This window comes from Hordeum vulgare, chromosome 2H (assembly GCF_904849725.1).
Source record: "Hordeum vulgare subsp. vulgare chromosome 2H, MorexV3_pseudomolecules_assembly, whole genome shotgun sequence".
NCBI lineage: Eukaryota > Viridiplantae > Streptophyta > Magnoliopsida > Poales > Poaceae > Hordeum > Hordeum vulgare.
The window spans coordinates 23,969,011-23,987,235 of NC_058519.1; the positions used below are offsets into that span (position 1 = coordinate 23,969,011).

Below are 18,225 nucleotides of genomic sequence, written 5' to 3' on the forward strand. Positions count from 1 at the left end.
CGAAAATAAGGGGATTTCTAGTAGTGGAAAAAAAGGAAGAAGAAGCGAGCGAGAGATGAGCTGCCGGCGAGCGCGGCGGGAGGGACAGACTTGGAACGCCTTGGCGAGGAGCCTACGATGGAGTTGCAGATCAACCTGACCTAACGATACATGCTTTCTCTTGTTTTCCCTGGTACGTGAATGGGGCCATACGATACAACCAGCTTGCTGGAACGCAACATAAACAAGCCCGAAATAAAAAAGAGAGAGAAAGGAAGAGAAACAAACTCCGACGCCGACAGATCAATGAAGCGGAGATGGCCGACAACCGCTGCACCCTCTGGAGAAATACCACCACATTCCTAGCACTCTGAAGCCTCGTGTATCACGCAACACCTTTAAGAAGAAATGCGACGGTGACACAGCTGATGTCCGGACAAGTACTAGGATTTTCCCTGGTACGCGAATGGTAGTGGAGAAGGGGTATCACCGATGCCCATCAGGAAGGTTCGGCGACGTCCACGGTCGTAGCCACGCTGGTGACGGACAAACCGTCGGGGATTTCTCCCATCTGGAAACAACCACCACCACCCCAAACTATCGGAATTTCCCGCCCAACATGTCACCCACTAGCCCGTGCCACCACAATCATCAATCCAACTTCGTCGTCTCATTGGGTCCATCAACATGAGAGCTGGAGGAAGGACGAGGAGACAACGGACTCGGGGGCAACCGCAACGCAACCGATAGGAGGGGACAACCTTCACCGTCATGTGGAGCCGGTCGGACGCAACGAGATGGACCTACCAGGCCTCCATAGGCCCGGGCGAACCCCAAAGTGTCAGTAGAATCCCTGCTGCTGCACTGCAGCATGCAGGCCTCGGAGCCTTCACCACCCGCAGCAACTGACGCCGCGCCTCCACCACCAGGGAGCCATGCAGCCGCACCCCGAACCGTCGGCCACACCAAAAACCAGGTGGAGCCCGAAAGCAGTTTTGCTAAAGCGTGTCTAACTCTTATATCATTGATTTTACATGAAGATTTCATGTGGGTATTTTCTTTCTATTTCTTCTTTACCTTTCTGTACTTGCTTGTATTATTTAGATATGCAATAAGTAAGGGGAAACGATTCTGATCAGCCGGATGCTTACTGCACGCATGCATCCGTCGTTTTAGGGCATGTACAATACATAGCTTCAAGGTGATGTCCAATTTATCATGTAAGATCAGATATTAAAAGAGTAGGTTCAGATAAGGAAGCGGGATCCTTTATAGAAAGCGGATGCTTGAAGAAAAAAGGTGTGGTCCGATGTAAAACGCCGAAAAAGTTAGAGTAGAAAGTAGAAATGCATGTGCATTAGAGTTTGTATTTTTTATTTTATGATGAGGCATCCTGATGACAGCTTGCATTGTAAAGAAAAACTCAATATGAATGTCTAAAACTACATTTTATTGTGGAGCATCTGTATCCATTTGTCATTGTACATGCTCTTAGTCGCCATGTGGCCATCGTCCCAGCTCCGACGGTACTCGTCACCATGTGCAATGCTGCAAGGCCGACTGTCACTGTTTACCGGACGTTGGAAGATGCAAGGATGGACGTGGCTGTTTTACTCTTTGTTGCCCGGAAACCAGACCACCAGGTTACAAAATTAGCAGCTGCAAATAATGGTTTCAGAAAACAAATCAAAAATCACTTTTCTATTACAGCTAGCAGTCTAGCTCGTTTTTCACAAAAGATTAAATTGTTTCTGTGGAGTACTTGTATAGTCTCTTTTTTCAATAGATTATGTATTTTTACTGCAAAGCCAATGCAGTTTTTTTTCCTATTCACATCTTTCTAAAGGATCCATATAAGCATGTCTGTGACTTCCACTGCAAAAGTTAGGTAGGACCCAACCATCATAGTTAGTACTAATACTACTACTGTAATAACAATGCGTCGAGTCAAAGCAGTCATCCATGTGTTGTGTTCAACACCCAGGCGATGGAAGATCAAACTGCTCAGGATGTTTTGATCGATTCAATCGCACGGCTCATAAGGCGGTTGATTTTGTGTACTCCCTCCGTCACAGTTTATAAAACATGCACATGTACGTAGGTCGTCATTTTGACTTATATAAAGTATATCATTTAACATAAAAATTATATCATTAAAAAATAAAACATCTAAAGTTTTTAATGATATAATTTTTGTAATATATGTGTCTCATTAAGTTGATCAAATTAACGACGTAGATACACGTGCAGGACTTATAAACTGAAACGGAGGAAGTAGTATACATCCGGATGGCGCCTAGTGCCCGCCATAAGTAAGACACATATATCGATGCAAAAAAAAAAGTAAGACACATATATATGTGCTCTAGACAAACCTAGAATAAAAAGTGGAGTGAGGAAAGAAAAGGAAGACGCGTACGTGACGTATAGACGTGCATGCATGGAAGTTGCCGTCGTTCATATCCTAGATCTCTACTATTAAAGCAGGATCGAACGTCGTGATGGTTCAGCCAGCTGGATGCTTCAACCTCCCAGCGATCCCACCTCCCACGTAAACAAAAAATCGGCAAGAGACCCCACCTCCCGATCTACCGGTACCTTTTCCAACCACAAGCCCACAAACCCACGATCCAATCACCCCCGACCCCGTCGCCCCCGTTCTCTCCCGAGAAGACGGCGCCCACGAACCCACGATCCAATCACCCCCGACCCCGTCGCCCCCGTTCTCTCCCGAGAAGACGGCGCCCACGAACCCACGATCCAATCACCCCCGACCCCGTCGCCCCCGTTCTCTCCCGAGAAGACGGCGCCCACGAACCCACGATCCAATCACCCCCGACCCCGTCGCCCCCGTTCTCTCCCGAGAAGACGGCGCCCACGAACCCACGATCCAATCACCCCCGACCCCGTCGCCCCCGTTCTCTCCCGAGAAGACGGCGCCCACGAACCCACGATCCAATCACCCCCGACCCCGTCGCCCCCGTTCTCTCCCGAGAAGACGGCGCCCACGAACCCACGATCCAATCACCCCCGACCCCGTCGCCCCCGTTCTCTCCCGAGAAGACGGCGCCCACGAACCCACGATCCAATCACCCCCGACCCCGTCGCCCCCGTTCTCTCCCGAGAAGACGGCGCCCACGAACCCACGATCCAATCACCCCCGACCCCGTCGCCCCCGTTCTCTCCCGAGAAGACGGCGCCCACGAACCCACGATCCAATCACCCCCGACCCCGTCGCCCCCGTTCTCTCCCGAGAAGACGGCGCCCACGAACCCACGATCCAATCACCCCCGACCCCGTCGCCCCCGTTCTCTCCCGAGAAGACGGCGCCCACGAACCCACGATCCAATCACCCCCGACCCCGTCGCCCCCGTTCTCTCCCGAGAAGACGGCGCCCACGAACCCACGATCCAATCACCCCCGACCCCGTCGCCCCCGTTCTCTCCCGAGAAGACGGCGCCCACGAACCCACGATCCAATCACCCCCGACCCCGTCGCCCCCGTTCTCTCCCGAGAAGACGGCGCCCACGAACCCACGATCCAATCACCCCCGACCCCGTCGCCCCCGTTCTCTCCCGAGAAGACGGCGCCCACGAACCCACGGTCCAATCACCCCCGACCCCGTCGCCCCCGTTCTCTCCCGAGAAGACGGCGCCCACGAACCCACGTTCCAATCACCCCCGACCCCGTCGCCCCCGTTCTCTCCCGAGAAGACGGCGCCCACGAACCCACGATCCAATCACCCCCGACCCCGTCGCCCCCGTTCTCTCCCGAGAAGACGGCGCCCACGAACCACCGATCCAATCACCCCCGACCCCGTCGCCCCCGTTCTCTCCCGAGAAGACGGCGCCCACGAACCCACGGTCCAATCACCCCCGACCCCGTCGCCCCCGTTCTCTCCCGAGAAGACGGCGCCCACGAACCCACGGTCCAATCACCCCCGACCCCGTCGCCCCCGTTCTCTCCCGAGAAGACGGCGCCCACGAACCCACGGTCCAATCACCCCCGACCCCGTCGCCCCCGTTCTCTCCCGAGAAGACGGCGCCCACGAACCCACGGTCCAATCACCCCCGACCCCGTCGCCCCCGTTCTCTCCCGAGAAGACGGCGCCCACGAACCCACGGTCCAATCACCCCCGACCCCGTCGCCCCCGTTCTCTCCCGAGAAGACGGCGCCCACGAACCCACGGTCCAATCACCCCCGACCCCGTCGCCCCCGTTCTCTCCCGAGAAGACGGCGCCCACGAACCCACGGTCCAATCACCCCCGACCCCGTCGCCCCCGTTCTCTCCCGAGAAGACGGCGCCCACGAACCCACGGTCCAATCACCCCCGACCCCGTCGCCCCCGTTCTCTCCCGAGAAGACGGCGCCCACGAACCCACGGTCCAATCACCCCCGACCCCGTCGCCCCCGTTCTCTCCCGAGAAGACGGCGCCCACGAACCCACGGTCCAATCACCCCCGACCCCGTCGCCCCCGTTCTCTCCCGAGAAGACGGCGCCCACGAACCCACGGTCCAATCACCCCCGACCCCGTCGCCCCCGTTCTCTCCCGAGAAGACGGCGCCCACGAACCCACGGTCCAATCACCCCCGACCCCGTCGCCCCCGTTCTCTCCCGAGAAGACGGCGCCCACGAACCCACGGTCCAATCACCCCCGACCCCGTCGCCCCCGTTCTCTCCCGAGAAGACGGCGCCCACGAACCCACGGTCCAATCACCCCCGACCCCGTCGCCCCCGTTCTCTCCCGAGAAGACGGCGCCCACGAACCCACGGTCCAATCACCCCCGACCCCGTCGCCCCCGTTCTCTCCCGAGAAGACGGCGCCCACGAACCCACGGTCCAATCACCCCCGACCCCGTCGCCCCCGTTCTCTCCCGAGAAGACGGCGCCCACGAACCCACGGTCCAATCACCCCCGACCCCGTCGCCCCCGTTCTCTCCCGAGAAGACGGCGCCCACGAACCCACGGTCCAATCACCCCCGACCCCGTCGCCCCCGTTCTCTCCCGAGAAGACGGCGCCCACGAACCCACGGTCCAATCACCCCCGACCCCGTCGCCCCCGTTCTCTCCCGAGAAGACGGCGCCCACGAACCCACGGTCCAATCACCCCCGACCCCGTCGCCCCCGTTCTCTCCCGAGAAGACGGCGCCCACGAACCCACGGTCCAATCACCCCCGACCCCGTCGCCCCCGTTCTCTCCCGAGAAGACGGCGCCCACGAACCCACGGTCCAATCACCCCCGACCCCGTCGCCCCCGTTCTCTCCCGAGAAGACGGCGCCCACGAACCCACGATCCAATCACCCCCCGACCCCGTCGCCCCCGTTCTCTCCCGAGAAGACGGCGCCCACGAACCCACGATCCAATCACCCCCGACCCCGTCGCCCCCGTTCTCTCCCGAGAAGACGGCGCCCACGAACCCACGATCCAATCACCCCCCGACCCCGTCGCCCCCGTTCTCTCCCGAGAAGACGGCGGCCACGAACCCACGGTCCAATCACCCCCGACCCCGTCGCCCCCGTTCTCTCCCGAGAAGACGGCGCCCACGAACCCACGGTCCAATCACCCCCGACCCCGTCGCCCCCGTTCTCTCCCGAGAAGACGGCGCCCACGAACCCACGGTCCAATCACCCCCGACCCCGTCGCCCCCGTTCTCTCCCGAGAAGACGGCGCCCACGAACCCACGGTCCAATCACCCCCGACCCCGTCGCCCCCGTTCTCTCCCGAGAAGACGGCGCCCACGAACCCACGGTCCAATCACCCCCGACCCCGTCGCCCCCGTTCTCTCCCGAGAAGACGGCGCCCACGAACCCACGGTCCAATCACCCCCGACCCCGTCGCCCCCGTTCTCTCCCGAGAAGACGGCGCCCACGAACCCACGGTCCAATCACCCCCGACCCCGTCGCCCCCGTTCTCTCCCGAGAAGACGGCGCCCACGAACCCACGGTCCAATCACCCCCGACCCCGTCGCCCCCGTTCTCTCCCGAGAAGACGGCGCCCACGAACCCACGGTCCAATCACCCCCGACCCCGTCGCCCCCGTTCTCTCCCGAGAAGACGGCGCCCACGAACCCACGGTCCAATCACCCCCGACCCCGTCGCCCCCGTTCTCTCCCGAGAAGACGGCGCCCACGAACCCACGGTCCAATCACCCCCGACCCCGTCGCCCCCGTTCTCTCCCGAGAAGACGGCGCCCACGAACCCACGGTCCAATCACCCCCGACCCCGTCGCCCCCGTTCTCTCCCGAGAAGACGGCGCCCACGAACCCACGGTCCAATCACCCCCGACCCCGTCGCCCCCGTTCTCTCCCGAGAAGACGGCGCCCACGAACCCACGGTCCAATCACCCCCGACCCCGTCGCCCCCGTTCTCTCCCGAGAAGACGGCGCCCACGAACCCACGGTCCAATCACCCCCGACCCCGTCGCCCCCGTTCTCTCCCGAGAAGACGGCGCCCACGAACCCACGGTCCAATCACCCCCGACCCCGTCGCCCCCGTTCTCTCCCGAGAAGACGGCGCCCACGAACCCACGGTCCAATCACCCCCGACCCCGTCGCCCCCGTTCTCTCCCGAGAAGACGGCGCCCACGAACCCACGGTCCAATCACCCCCGACCCCGTCGCCCCCGTTCTCTCCCGAGAAGACGGCGCCCACGAACCCACGGTCCAATCACCCCCGACCCCGTCGCCCCCGTTCTCTCCCGAGAAGACGGCGCCCACGAACCCACGGTCCAATCACCCCCGACCCCGTCGCCCCCGTTCTCTCCCGAGAAGACGGCGCCCACGAACCCACGGTCCAATCACCCCCGACCCCGTCGCCCCCGTTCTCTCCCGAGAAGACGGCGCCCACGAACCCACGGTCCAATCACCCCCGACCCCGTCGCCCCCGTTCTCTCCCGAGAAGACGGCGCCCACGAACCCACGGTCCAATCACCCCCGACCCCGTCGCCCCCGTTCTCTCCCGAGAAGACGGCGCCCACGAACCCACGGTCCAATCACCCCCGACCCCGTCGCCCCCGTTCTCTCCCGAGAAGACGGCGCCCACGAACCCACGGTCCAATCACCCCCGACCCCGTCGCCCCCGTTCTCTCCCGAGAAGACGGCGCCCACGAACCCACGGTCCAATCACCCCCGACCCCGTCGCCCCCGTTCTCTCCCGAGAAGACGGCGCCCACGAACCCACGGTCCAATCACCCCCGACCCCGTCGCCCCCGTTCTCTCCCGAGAAGACGGCGCCCACGAACCCACGGTCCAATCACCCCCGACCCCGTCGCCCCCGTTCTCTCCCGAGAAGACGGCGCCCACGAACCCACGGTCCAATCACCCCCGACCCCGTCGCCCCCGTTCTCTCCCGAGAAGACGGCGCCCACGAACCCACGGTCCAATCACCCCCGACCCCGTCGCCCCCGTTCTCTCCCGAGAAGACGGCGCCCACGAACCCACGGTCCAATCACCCCCGACCCCGTCGCCCCCGTTCTCTCCCGAGAAGACGGCGCCCACGAACCCACGGTCCAATCACCCCCCGACCCCGTCGCCCCCGTTCTCTCCCGAGAAGACGGCGCCCACGAACCCACGGTCCAATCACCCCCGACCCCGTCGCCCCCGTTCTCTCCCGAGAAGACGGCGCCCACGAACCCACGGTCCAATCACCCCCCGACCCCGTCGCCCCCGTTCTCTCCCGAGAAGACGGCGTCCACGAACCCACGGTCCAATCACCCCCGACCCCGTCGCCCCCGTTCTCTCCCGAGAAGACGGCGCCCACGAACCCACGGTCCAATCACCCCCGACCCCGTCGCCCCCGTTCTCTCCCGAGAAGACGGCGCCCACGAACCCACGGTCCAATCACCCCCGACCCCGTCGCCCCCGTTCTCTCCCGAGAAGACGGCGCCCACGAACCCACGGTCCAATCACCCCCGACCCCGTCGCCCCCGTTCTCTCCCGAGAAGACGGCGCCCACGAACCCACGGTCCAATCACCCCCGACCCCGTCGCCCCCGTTCTCTCCCGAGAAGACGGCGCCCACGAACCCACGGTCCAATCACCCCCGACCCCGTCGCCCCCGTTCTCTCCCGAGAAGACGGCGCCCACGAACCCACGGTCCAATCACCCCCGACCCCGTCGCCCCCGTTCTCTCCCGAGAAGACGGCGTCCACGAACCCACGGTCCAATCACCCCCGACCCCGTCGCCCCCGTTCTCTCCCGAGAAGACGGCGCCCACGAACCCACGGTCCAATCACCCCCGACCCCGTCGCCCCCGTTCTCTCCCGAGAAGACGGCGCCCACGAACCCACGGTCCAATCACCCCCGACCCCGTCGCCCCCGTTCTCTCCCGAGAAGACGGCGCCCACGAACCCACGGTCCAATCACCCCCGACCCCGTCGCCCCCGTTCTCTCCCGAGAAGACGGCGCCCACGAACCCACGGTCCAATCACCCCCGACCCCGTCGCCCCCGTTCTCTCCCGAGAAGACGGCGCCCACGAACCCACGGTCCAATCACCCCCGACCCCGTCGCCCCCGTTCTCTCCCGAGAAGACGGCGCCCACGAACCCACGGTCCAATCACCCCCGACCCCGTCGCCCCCGTTCTCTCCCGAGAAGACGGCGCCCACGAACCCACGGTCCAATCACCCCCGACCCCGTCGCCCCCGTTCTCTCCCGAGAAGACGGCGCCCACGAACCCACGGTCCAATCACCCCCGACCCCGTCGCCCCCGTTCTCTCCCGAGAAGACGGCGCCCACGAACCCACGGTCCAATCACCCCCGACCCCGTCGCCCCCGTTCTCTCCCGAGAAGACGGCGCCCACGAACCCACGTTCCAATCACCCCCGACCCCGTCGCCCCCGTTCTCTCCCGAGAAGACGGCGCCCACGAACCCACGTTCCAATCACCCCCGACCCCGTCGCCCCCGTTCTCTCCCGAGAAGACGGCGCCCACGAACCCACGATCCAATCACCCCCCGACCCCGTCGCCCCCGTTCTCTCCCGAGAAGACGGCGCCCACGAACCCACGATCCAATCACCCCCGACCCCGTCGCCCCCGTTCTCTCCCGAGAAGACGGCGCCCACGAACCCACGATCCAATCACCCCCCGACCCCGTCGCCCCCGTTCTCTCCCGAGAAGACGGCACCCACGAACCCACGATCCAATCACCCCCGACCCCGTCGCCCCCGTTCTCTCCCGAGAAGACGGCGCCCACGAACCCACGATCCAATCACCCCCCGACCCCGTCGCCCCCGTTCTCTCCCGAGAAGACGGCGCCCACGAACCCACGATCCAATCACCCCCCGACCCCGTCGCCCCCGTTCTCTCCCGAGAAGACGGCGCCCACGAACCCACGATCCAATCACCCCCCGACCCCGTCGCCCCCGTTCTCTCCCGAGAAGACGGCGCCCACGAACCCACGATCCAATCACCCCCGACCCCGTCGCCCCCGTTCTCTCCCGAGAAGACGGCGCCCACGAACCCACGATCCAATCACCCCCGACCCCGTCGCCCCCGTTCTCTCCCGAGAAGACGGCGCCCACGAACCCACGATCCAATCACCCCCCGACCCCGTCGCCCCCGTTCTCTCCCGAGAAGACGGCGCCCACGAACCCACGATCCAATCACCCCCCGACCCCGTCGCCCCCGTTCTCTCCCGAGAAGACGGCGCCCACGAACCCACGATCCAATCACCCCCCGACCCCGTCGCCCCCGTTCTCTCCCGAGAAGACGGCGCCCACGAACCCACGATCCAATCACCCCCCGACCCCGTCGCCCCCGTTCTCTCCCGAGAAGACGGCGCCCACGAACCCACGATCCAATCACCCCCGACCCCGTCGCCCCCGTTCTCTCCCGAGAAGACGGCGCCCACGAACCCACGATCCAATCACCCCCGACCCCGTCGCCCCCGTTCTCTCCCGAGAAGACGGCGCCCACGAACCCACGATCCAATCACCCCCCGACCCCGTCGCCCCCGTTCTCTCCCGAGAAGACGGCGCCCACGAACCCACGATCCAATCACCCCCCGACCCTGTCGCCCCCGTTCTCTCCCGAGAAGACGGCGCCCACGAACCCACGATCCAATCACCCCCCGACCCCGTCGCCCCCGTTCTCTCCCGAGAAGACGGCGCCCCGCCCACCCGACCCCCTCGCCGCCTGCTCGCCTCCACCACCGCAAGAGGCGTCTCTTCCAAGGCGCCGCAGCAGCAGCAGCACCATCAGCTGTTCGGCGAGATCGCCGACAAGGCCGTCTCCAAGGCGCCGCAGCAGCAGCACCAGCAGCTGTTCCGCGAGATCCCCGACCGCACCGGCCACGCCCGCTACTGCCGCGGCCCCGTCCAGTCACCGCCGCCGCCGCCTCCTCCAGCTCTGGTCGCTCCTCCTCCTTCCCCACCGCGCCCTCTCGCCATCGAGCCGTCCAGGCCGGCCCCTTTGACCGTCGTGGCGCCGGTTTCGATGGCCACCCCGGTCCTGCAGCCATAGAGCCTGACGCTGGACTTCACCAAGCCGAACCTGACCATGTTGGGCGCGACGTCCATGACGTCCACGTCCTTCTTCTCGTCGGTGACCGCCGCCGAGGGGAGCCAAGCCAACTCGCGCCCCACCCAGGGGTTGGATCCCGCGACCGGCAGCGGCGGCGGCGGCGGCGCTGACCCGACCGCGCCGTCGGCGACTGGCGCGCAGCTCCAGCAAGACGCGTGCGGCAAGATCATCAATAAAATGTACGTATGCGGACCCTAATCGGTTCGGCTGGATCGGATTCGCTTTCCCCTCCCCTCCCCTCGCTCTAATCTAATCGTATTAGTTCTATCCATTTTTTCACGGGTTCGAGGAATTTCCTGGTTAATTTTGTCGTTGATCCGTCCGATGTAGCTTTGATCTGGCCATATCCGTACACTCCGGCAGTCCATCTTCCACCTTGCGCCGCTCCTCCGCGACCTGCACGCACGCTACGGCCCCATCATCTCCATCCGCCTCTTCCGCGCCCTCGTCCAAGTAGTAGTAGTAGTACTACGTCTTGTGTGGCTTTTGTAGAAGCGGTTCAGGTATCTGGTTGGGTGGCTTAGATTTTTTTTGATCCATTTTTTAAACAAACAAAAATATATGCACTATACGAGAGAAGCACTGCAGTATTTTAGATCTGAAACTGGAATCCTAGAACATCTGGAGCCTCTTTTCACCAGTAACTGATGGTGTGAATTTCTCTTGAATTCAGGAGAGGGATGCGGCTCTCGGAAATGGTGGCTTGGGCAGGCTTGCATCTTGCTTTTTGGATTCAATGGCAACACTGAACTTGCCTTCTTGGGGCTATGGCCTTCGTTACCGATATGGCCTGTTCAAGCAGCGCATCGCCAAGGAAGGACAAGAAGAAATCGCTGAAGACTGGCTTGACGTACCATTTCTATATGCTCATAACATTCTTCAGAAATCTTTTTTTATCTAGATCTCGTTAATAGCTATGCTGTTTTATATTTTTCAGAAGTTTAGCCCATGGGAGATTGTCAGGCATGACGTTGTGTACCCAATCAGGTTTTTCGGCCATGTTGAGATTTCGCCAGATGGAAGGTAAGCATAGATGGACACGTGGGCAAGTGCTATTGTGAGAAAATATTGATTAATAGCTTGAGATTGAGTTTTTTAAGACGTGATGCCTTCTAAATTCAGAACGATAAGTATGATCCTTCCTTAACTGCATTTCATTTCTGTGTTTTAACTTTTAACTTACAAATCTAGGATCTTCTCTGTAATCCATGCTTGTTTGATCAGATGTTTTGAATATGAATTTTTGTTGGTCCAAAAAACTTGAGGTGTATGAATGAATGTTCATGCATGAAACTACATTTGGTGATGCTTTAACCAGAGTTGTTGTACATCAGACTGGATTCAAAAAACTAGATTTGGTGATGCTTTAATCAGATTTATTATACATCAGACTGTATCCGGAAAACTAGATTTGTTGATGCTTTAATCAGAGTTCTTGTACATCAGACTGGATCCATTATCACAGACTTGCTATATATTTCATTTTATTGGTGTTTATGCCAAGGCCTTTTTGTGCACCTCTAATTGATACATTTGTTTGCTTTCTTACGTGATAGGCGGAAATGGGCCGCAGGAGAAGTTTTGAACGCTTTAGCCTATGATGTGCCAATTCCTGGGTACAAGACAAAAAATGCAATCAGTCTTCGCCTTTGGGATGCAAAAGCTACTGCTGCGGATTTCAACTTATTCCAGTTCAATGATGGCCAGTATGAGTCAGCTGCTCAACTTCACTCGAGGGCACAACAGGTGATATGCAAGTTCTAAACTGAGTCACTCAATTGCTCGTATGGGATACATTAGCCGAGATTAAATCAAGGGTGCCTTTAACTTTGTGAATACTGCTCCTGATCGATGGCATCACATACTAAAACCAGTAATTTTATCTTTTATTTAAAGGAAGCACATCCAATATAACCTGCGCTATGTCATAACCATGTTTTTTATAGATTTCCACGCTCTAACCATCTCATCAAACAACTTGATGAAAAATAACGCTAAAAGGTTATCTATTGTGGTTTTAACATGATTTTTAGCTCTGACTGATAAGTGAGGTGTTAATCCATATTAGGTAATAAGTTGGAAATTATTTGTGCTTCCTAACTGTTATCTGTTATCAGTGCATATATCTAAACCAGAAGAACTATTTTATCTTTTCGCTCTGATTTCGGCAATTAGCTAACATGATTTAAAATATATTTTATATCCTGTAGATATGTGCTGTTCTCTATCCTGGTGATGCTACAGAAGAAGGAAAGCTTCTGAGATTAAAGCAACAGTATTTCCTTTGCAGTGCATCCCTTCAGGTAATTATAATTGTTACTATAATAAGAAGCTACACGTATGTTGAGCTTGTGCTTTTGTGTTTGTTTGAGAAATGATGTTAAGAGATAATACTTGCAACAGTATTCATACAGTCTACCTGTATTGTTGCGCTGCATCAAATTTCCACCATCTTGCATGAGAAAAGTGCAAGATCAAGTTTTTTTAAGAAAACTTGTATCACTATTATTATTATCACGACCAGACTTTCCAGTCCCATTACATTTGAATTATCCTTTTAGTTACAACGTAGTCTTATTTCGTCCTTTCTAAATATCTTTATTTTTTATCCTCCATGATAAATTTTGACAAGCATAACTGACTATGATTATTTTTTTCAGGATATTATTTTCAGATTTAAGGAAAGGAAACCTGACAGAGTTTCAGGGAAGTGGAGTGAGTTCCCTTCCAAAGTTGCTGTTCAAATGAATGACACTCACCCGACTCTTGCCATCCCTGAGCTAATGAGGTTGCTTATGGATGAGGAGGGACTTGGTTGGGATGAAGCCTGGGATGTCACAAATAAGTGAGATTTTCACCAATATTAACTTTTCATTATTAAGTTCTACATGTCTACTTACAAATCTGTCTCGTGGTTCAGGACGGTTGCTTACACCAATCATACAGTTCTTCCTGAAGCTCTTGAGAAATGGTCACAGGCTGTAATGAGGAAATTGCTTCCACGTCACATGGAAATCATTGAGGAAATTGACAAGCGGGTAAGTGTCCAGCCGCATTTACTATTTCGGTGGACCACAGTTACGGCACAAAATGACCAAGTTGTGCCATTTGCTTGCAGTTCAGAGAAATGGTAATCTCTACCCGGAAGGATATGGAGGGAAAGATCGAATCGATGAGGGTTTTAGATAACAATCCCCAGAAGCCAGTAGTGCGGATGGCGAATTTGTGTGTTGTGGCTGCGCATACGGTATTCTTATTTCACTGCCATATTCTACATCCTGTTTTTTTTTTTTTTAAAAAATCATGTTCTACAGCCCGTTACACAGTAGTTTTGCCTCTATACTAAATTCTTCTGACAGGTGAATGGAGTGGCCGAATTGCACAGCAACATCTTGAAAGAAGAGCTGTTTGCAGATTATCTCTCTATTTGGCCTAAAAAGTTCCAGAACAAAACTAATGGAATTACACCACGTAGATGGCTCCGCTTTTGCAACCCTGAGCTGAGTGAAATAGTCACGAAATGGCTAAAAACAGATAAGTGGACAAGCAACCTTGATCTTCTCACTGGGCTTCGGAAAGTATGTGTGCATGCTTCTAATCTTCCATCTCTTTTTGTTATTACCCATCACACTATCACAGTGTAACTGAATTTTTTTAACAGTTCGCAGATGATGAAAAACTACATGCTGAGTGGGCAGCAGCCAAGCTGGCCAGCAAAAAGCGCCTAGCCAAGCATGTATTGGATGTGACAGGAGTCACAATTGACCCGAACAGCCTTTTCGATATACAAATTAAACGCATCCATGAATACAAGAGACAGCTATTGAACATTTTGGGAGCTGTGTACAGATACAAGAAGTTGAAGGTTTGGCTTCTTTCTTGGAATTGCCCCTATTCTTATAGCTTTAATATGTCTCCATTAGATGCAAAATATTCAGTATTATGGTCCTGAAATTGGCTCATGTATCTTGTTAGGAAATGAGCGCAGAAGAGAGGCAGAAGGTTACACCGCGCACTGTCATGGTAGGAGGCAGATGGATTTTTTTTCCTGTTAGTGGGATTGTATGTTCAGGTGGTTATTGTAGGTCTATTTTCTCTGTAGCTTCTTGATGTTTCCTTTCTCGGGCGTAATTTAGTTGCCGTTTGTAACAGTCAAAGTTTCATGTGAAACATGATTTGAAGATTTTCTATGCCAATTGACATGTCATTTATTTTCTATATAACCTATTGTTGATGGTGTCTAATCTCCTTTCTGACATATTCCAATAATAAGTTCTCATGCTCAGTAAATGCAATTCGGTTGATTAAATTGAATTATTGCATCAGGTTAACATGATTTAATTGTACTTAATTTTGTTTTGCACAAGGATACAAACAACAGTGTAACGACTCTAGAAATCTACGTCTTAATACTGCCCTGTTTTCGGGGATTCAAATCTTCATGGCTATGATATAATGGTACAAAACACCATTTGACTTTGGAGGGATATGTTCTTCATATGTTTTTGCAGCCTTTGGATGAACTATTTCAAGACATGTTGTTTACATTAAGGTCACCAATGTGTGTCTTTCAGTCGAATCACAGTACAAGGCTCCTTCTTCTTTCTTAGATACTGATAATATACTTGGCAGCCATTTCAGAAATGACATTTTATAGTTCTGATACGACCTACTTGACATAAATTAAATTTTGTTTGTACTTTATCTTTAGTTGTCCACTTTTAGAAATTTTAATGCTAGTTTTTTTGTAAATTTTTCAGAATGTTAATCCGGCAATGGCATTAGTAGACTGGTGCTAGATAGCCTTATTTACATGTGGGACATCACTGAATACATGGAGAAGTAAACCGAAGTCACAATTATGAAAAGGTACAAATGAGACCAACACATTCCAACAGAGCTACAAACCTGGTGTGGAATCAATGCATTATGAGGAACAGAGGTAGTATTTGCTTACAAATTATGCTTGTGATGCAACACTATCTGATCGAAGCATGATCACCATTTGCTTATGTCATCCAAACACAGTATGAAGAAGATCGTCTAGACTAAACCCAGTGTCTTGTGAGATTGCGGAAACCTCTTGTGAGGCCTTGCATACAAACATTGTTGTGAGTTCCATGAGTTTGTATTCCGATTTCTTCTTTGGAATCGCGTCATGCATCTTTGTCGCAACTTCAGTGATTTTGTTTTGCATAGACTTATAGAAAGGTTTGCTTACATTCAACATCTTCTGTAGAGGTAACTCTTCACTTTGAAGGAAGTTTCTTTCTTTTCAGAAAACCAAGGTACTTTATTTTGATCCAAATCCAATAATAACCTATGACCAGTTCCTGTATAATTGTTGGAAGTGGCATATATTTGTTAGGATTAATCAACTTGATTGATAAGTTGTTTTTTAATTTTTGCAATCTGTAAACAATAATTAGTAAACTAATTATTATTAATTTCGTAAAACTGTTGCAATGCACGGGTTATAATTCATGGTTTGGACAACAACCCGTAGCAACGCACGGGCATTTTTACTAGTGTGCTCGTAATAGGAGGACTCTACCGAGTAGGGTTTTTTTGGAGCTCGGCCTTTGCCGAGCCTTTAATTAAAAAAAAAGAAAAGAATTCAATCTTCTTGTTTCAAAAAAGATCTGAAAAAAATATGCAAGTATACAAGGATGTAATGTATATGTGTGTAAAAGTTTAGGATAAAATATCTTAAGATACAATCTGGACAAGCAAAACAAATTCATGTACTTTTAGGATGAATTGTATCACGTGTTAAAAGACCACCTTTTTTATGCACAACCCTAGTTTCGATGTATTTTATCATAAAAATTTACATACATATGTGTTATTCCTTCATGTATATCTGTATTTTGTTCTGTTTTTTTAAATAGAAAATATGAATTTGAATGAATTTTAGATTATTTAAAAATCGGCCTTCATGAAGGCCGAGCTTCAAAAGACACTTTCTGACTCTTCCTTTTATAGAAAGAAAAAAAATGTCTATAGGAAGACTCCTTCATTGAAACGCTCGCACGCGCAAGGATGAGTGAAGTCTGAAATAAACCTTAGGATTGTAAATGTCGATATAAATGAACCCTCACCTCCAAATACCTGAAATCTGTACCCTAACCTTTCTAATCCCGGTCTATCCGAACCCTAGATATGTTTGGCAGACCAGGAGAAGCACAATCCTCATCGGGTGCTCGCTTTTCTCACTAGGTGTGGGGTCAACACATCATAGCCATTTTTCCTCGTTCCCTTGTGGTCACGACGAGCTTGAGCAGAGGGGAGCACCAGAGCAGCACAAGATGGCAACCACCAATGTAGAGTCCGGCAGCCAATATATATCACACCGAGCTCCGAGCACAGCACGGTTGCAAAGAGAGGGCCAGGCTGATTATTTTGCTCAGTACTGTGTTGTTGTATGCATACCACATGGCACAGCAAGGACAACGTGAGCTTAGATTGTAGCATAGGAATTTGCTCTTTTTATGTGGGCATTGGCTGCGAGAGCACAAGCAGTAGCAAGTAGCGGTACGTGGCGGCGAGCAGCAGCAGTACATGGTGGTGACCAGCGGCTGCTGTTGGCGCAAAAATGGAAATGGTGCCCGCCGGCGATCACCGGAGACAACAAACTACGGCGAAAGGAGGGACACAGGAGGTTTTGTGGCGCTCGAATACCTTGCCGCCTGAACGGTTTTTCTGTTTGGTGAGATGGACGTGTTGAAAATATGAGCAATTTATCAAAAGATTTTATTAAAAGAAAAGCTAGGATAAACCCAGTGGCGGAGACACCTCCCGGCTACCCGGGGCAGCTGCCCGGGCTCAGCCTTGCATTCTTGTTTGAACAGTAGCAGAAATGGTGGAGCTAACAAATATTTTATTGGGGCAAAATACTGAGAGCCAGGAATGCCGTGTTCTTTGCCCCGGCTAGCTGACAGAGCTGGCTCCGCCACTAGATAAACCTAACCATCATAACTAAGACGGAAGAAGGCATGCAATATAGAGATGAAAAGACAGAAGACATGTGCACATATGATCTAGAAAAAAACATATGCGTAACCGTTCTATATAGACAAGGTACTATAGGAAGTGGTGAGCAGACATGGTACATATCTAGAAGAGATATTATAACAAAAAGTTGCGGTAGAAACTGAAAGAAGAAGAACATGAGTACGTACTGAGTTGCAGCAACAGGATTGGTGTTGGCGTTGTCGTTGACCATGTTACCAGAGAGGTGGTCGACGTCGGGGAAGTAGTCGTCGTCCGGGAAGAAATCGTCGGTGTCCGTGATGAAAGCCAGTAGTCGCGCTGAGCGCTCCCCAAAAGCCTGACTCGAAGAGACGGAGTTTCGGAGGCCTACTGTCCCGACCAACGGTGCACGCCGCAAGACGGGATGAGGAAGAACGTAGCAGCAGCACAGAGAAAGGAACCGGTGGCGAGAGATGCGTTCTTATGGAGAGGAGCGACCTGTCTTTTATAGGCGCAGGAGAAGGAGGCGAGAGGCCAGCGACGGGATACGAAACGAACAGACAGCAGCGTTCGGTTTCAATATCCACTAGCAAAACATTCAGCTTCTCCGAGTGGACTTTTAAATACCAGTCGTGTGTGGCAAAATTTTAGTTCGGCTCGGCTCATTACCGCAACCCGCGGCGCGTTGTGACGAGGCGGGCGGCGGAGGAGGAGCGCGCGTGTATGTCTCTCTTGTTCTCAAGCTCATACATGTGT

At 54.4% G+C, this 18,225-nt stretch overlaps 1 protein-coding gene across 3 annotated transcripts; it reads left to right on the top strand.

Moving 5' to 3' along the window:
• The first annotated feature begins 10,588 nt into the window (after positions 1-10,588).
• On the top strand, positions 10,589-15,835 carry LOC123424563 (alpha-glucan phosphorylase, H isozyme-like). Of its 3 annotated transcripts, none has more exons than XM_045108195.1 (12): positions 10,589-10,676; positions 11,171-11,347; positions 11,435-11,520; positions 12,054-12,243; positions 12,708-12,800; positions 13,158-13,342; positions 13,418-13,535; positions 13,616-13,744; positions 13,857-14,075; positions 14,159-14,362; positions 14,473-14,520; positions 15,258-15,835. In XM_045108195.1, the coding sequence occupies exons 2-12, from the start codon at positions 11,234-11,236 to the stop codon at positions 15,294-15,296; spliced, it is 1,425 nt and encodes a 474-aa protein (XP_044964130.1). In that variant the 5' UTR covers positions 10,589-10,676; positions 11,171-11,233; the 3' UTR covers positions 15,297-15,835. The 3 variants fall into 3 exon arrangements, with proteins under 3 accessions (XP_044964130.1, XP_044964129.1, XP_044964127.1); XM_045108194.1 differs by having other exon boundaries at positions 14,473-14,569; positions 15,258-15,392; XM_045108192.1 differs by lacking the exon at positions 15,258-15,835 and having other exon boundaries at positions 14,473-14,741.
• Positions 15,836-18,225: the final 2,390 nt, after the last annotated feature.